The sequence below is a fragment of the Phalaenopsis equestris genome, unplaced genomic scaffold (genome assembly GCF_001263595.1).
Source record: "Phalaenopsis equestris unplaced genomic scaffold, ASM126359v1 Scaffold000422, whole genome shotgun sequence".
NCBI lineage: Eukaryota > Viridiplantae > Streptophyta > Magnoliopsida > Asparagales > Orchidaceae > Phalaenopsis > Phalaenopsis equestris.
Genome location: NW_018164863.1, coordinates 624336 through 626077, shown reverse-complemented (window position 1 = coordinate 626077; position 1742 = coordinate 624336). Strand labels below are relative to the sequence as shown.

Here is a 1742-nt window from a genome sequence, read left to right as displayed (position 1 = left end):
CGGAAGATTTCTTTAAGGATCGAGATGGTGAGAGCTGTGTTCACGAGTAGGAGAGCCAGGACTGATTCAGATGGAGTTGGAAGGCTTGAGAGCCCCATCTTTGATGGATCGAGGTCAGATCTAGAAGGAATCGGGGCGGGATCTGAAATTGAAAGCGAATTAGATTGAGAATCGGATCAAATTGCTCGGCAGTTTGAAAGTTAGATGAAGATCGGAGGGAGAGGGGTGAGGGGGGAGTCTTACTGTTACGAAGAATTTCGGAATGCGATTTGATTGCTTACGGGGGAAGCTGGGAAGAGAGAGCATGGAAGAATGAGACTGAACGGCTGGCTCAAGGCCTTAAATCGAAGTGGATGACGTTAAGTTACTGATAACGGAAAATATCTCATACGATTTACGCTCATTATTAGTTTTTTGATGAGAACAATAATACTAACTTAATTCTAGACAATATTTATGCTTAAGAACCTTTACTAAATAGGAAAATTATTCAAATGAAAGTATTATATATGTAGAATCTTTTTGCGATGTGAGATCTTTATAAGTTATGAAGCTGTATAATTTGATAGAGAAAAAAATGTGAGATTATTAGAGAGTTTTTTTTGGGTGTGCATGATTGAGAGAGGGTAAAAAAGAGAGTCTCCTCTTCTCTCTCATTTCTTCTTATTTATTATATTTCGGAGCCTATGTAACTACCCAAGGGTATAGAAAATAATCATAGAATTCAATTATAGGTTATATGGTATAGAATCTAAGCAGACTCGTTGTTGATAAGAGTGCTAGTGTGGATTGTCATACTATTAATAAATGAGGGTATGTATATTGAAAGATAAAAAGACTCTTACCTCTACAATGGAGAGCTGCTTGCCAAGCTCAGTGTTGTAACTAGATAGTTGTAAGTGAGTTTGATGAGAATGTTCAACCAACTCTTATAAGTGTGAAATGGGAACTTGGATAATGTAGGTAATTTAGTTAGAAGGACTTGATAGAAGATCGAAATGGAGTAACACTTCTGCAACTACCAATTATAGCATATATAGCTAATTGCTATTCAAGTTTTAAAATGGTTGTGTGGCTAATTGTTATTGTAGCGTCCAACTACGCCCTATGAGACTTGTTACTGCCGCAACATCCCACTATGACACCTTGCAGTTATGAATTATGGCATGTAGCCAACTATGAAATTGGTGACTAATTATTGTTATTTTAGTCGAGAACAACATTTGTTGCAGATTAATTATGTCTATTTTTTTTAACTACTATTGTACATTTGTGATTATCATATTTGGCATTCCATCATCTCTAGTTCATGAGAAAAGTGAACAAATATACTTATAAACACAAAGTAGATTACTTTGAAAAGATTAGGCCCTAGGTTTTTTCCCTATCTAGGATTTTTCCACGTAAACAATTATGTTATCTCATCATATCAATGCCACATTAGATAATTATCAACCAATAATTTCCCCTGTATGTATAATTTCCAAAATCTTTGGCAAAACTAATCTGGTTGACAATAAATTTGATAATTAATTCATTATTTATTTATTTATTTATCCTTTCATCATTCTGAAAAATTTGTCAGAGACGATTTGGACAAAAAAATATTATAAATAGCATTTGTTGTTGTTGTACTTCTATGTATAAAAATTGTTTTGGACTACTTTACAAACGATAAGCCCTAAATGATTAGGAACGAAGACTGGCCATAACAATGATGTGATTGAATTGTAATATACATA

General features: G+C 34.0%; 1 protein-coding gene across 1 annotated transcript in view; it reads right to left on the bottom strand.

Annotated features, from left to right (window-relative positions):
• The window catches only part of LOC110027282 (probable E3 ubiquitin-protein ligase XERICO), an 812-nt gene extending 474 nt beyond the window's left edge, over positions 1–338 (bottom strand). Inside the window, exons 1-2 of the mRNA XM_020728635.1 lie at positions 244–338; positions 7–142 (exon numbers count right to left, since the gene is read on the bottom strand). Of these exons, the coding sequence (XP_020584294.1) occupies positions 7–98 (92 nt within the window). The 5' untranslated portion in view covers positions 99–142; positions 244–338. The remainder of the gene's footprint in view (positions 1–6; positions 143–243) is intronic.
• Between the last annotated feature and the right edge of the window lie 1404 nt (positions 339–1742).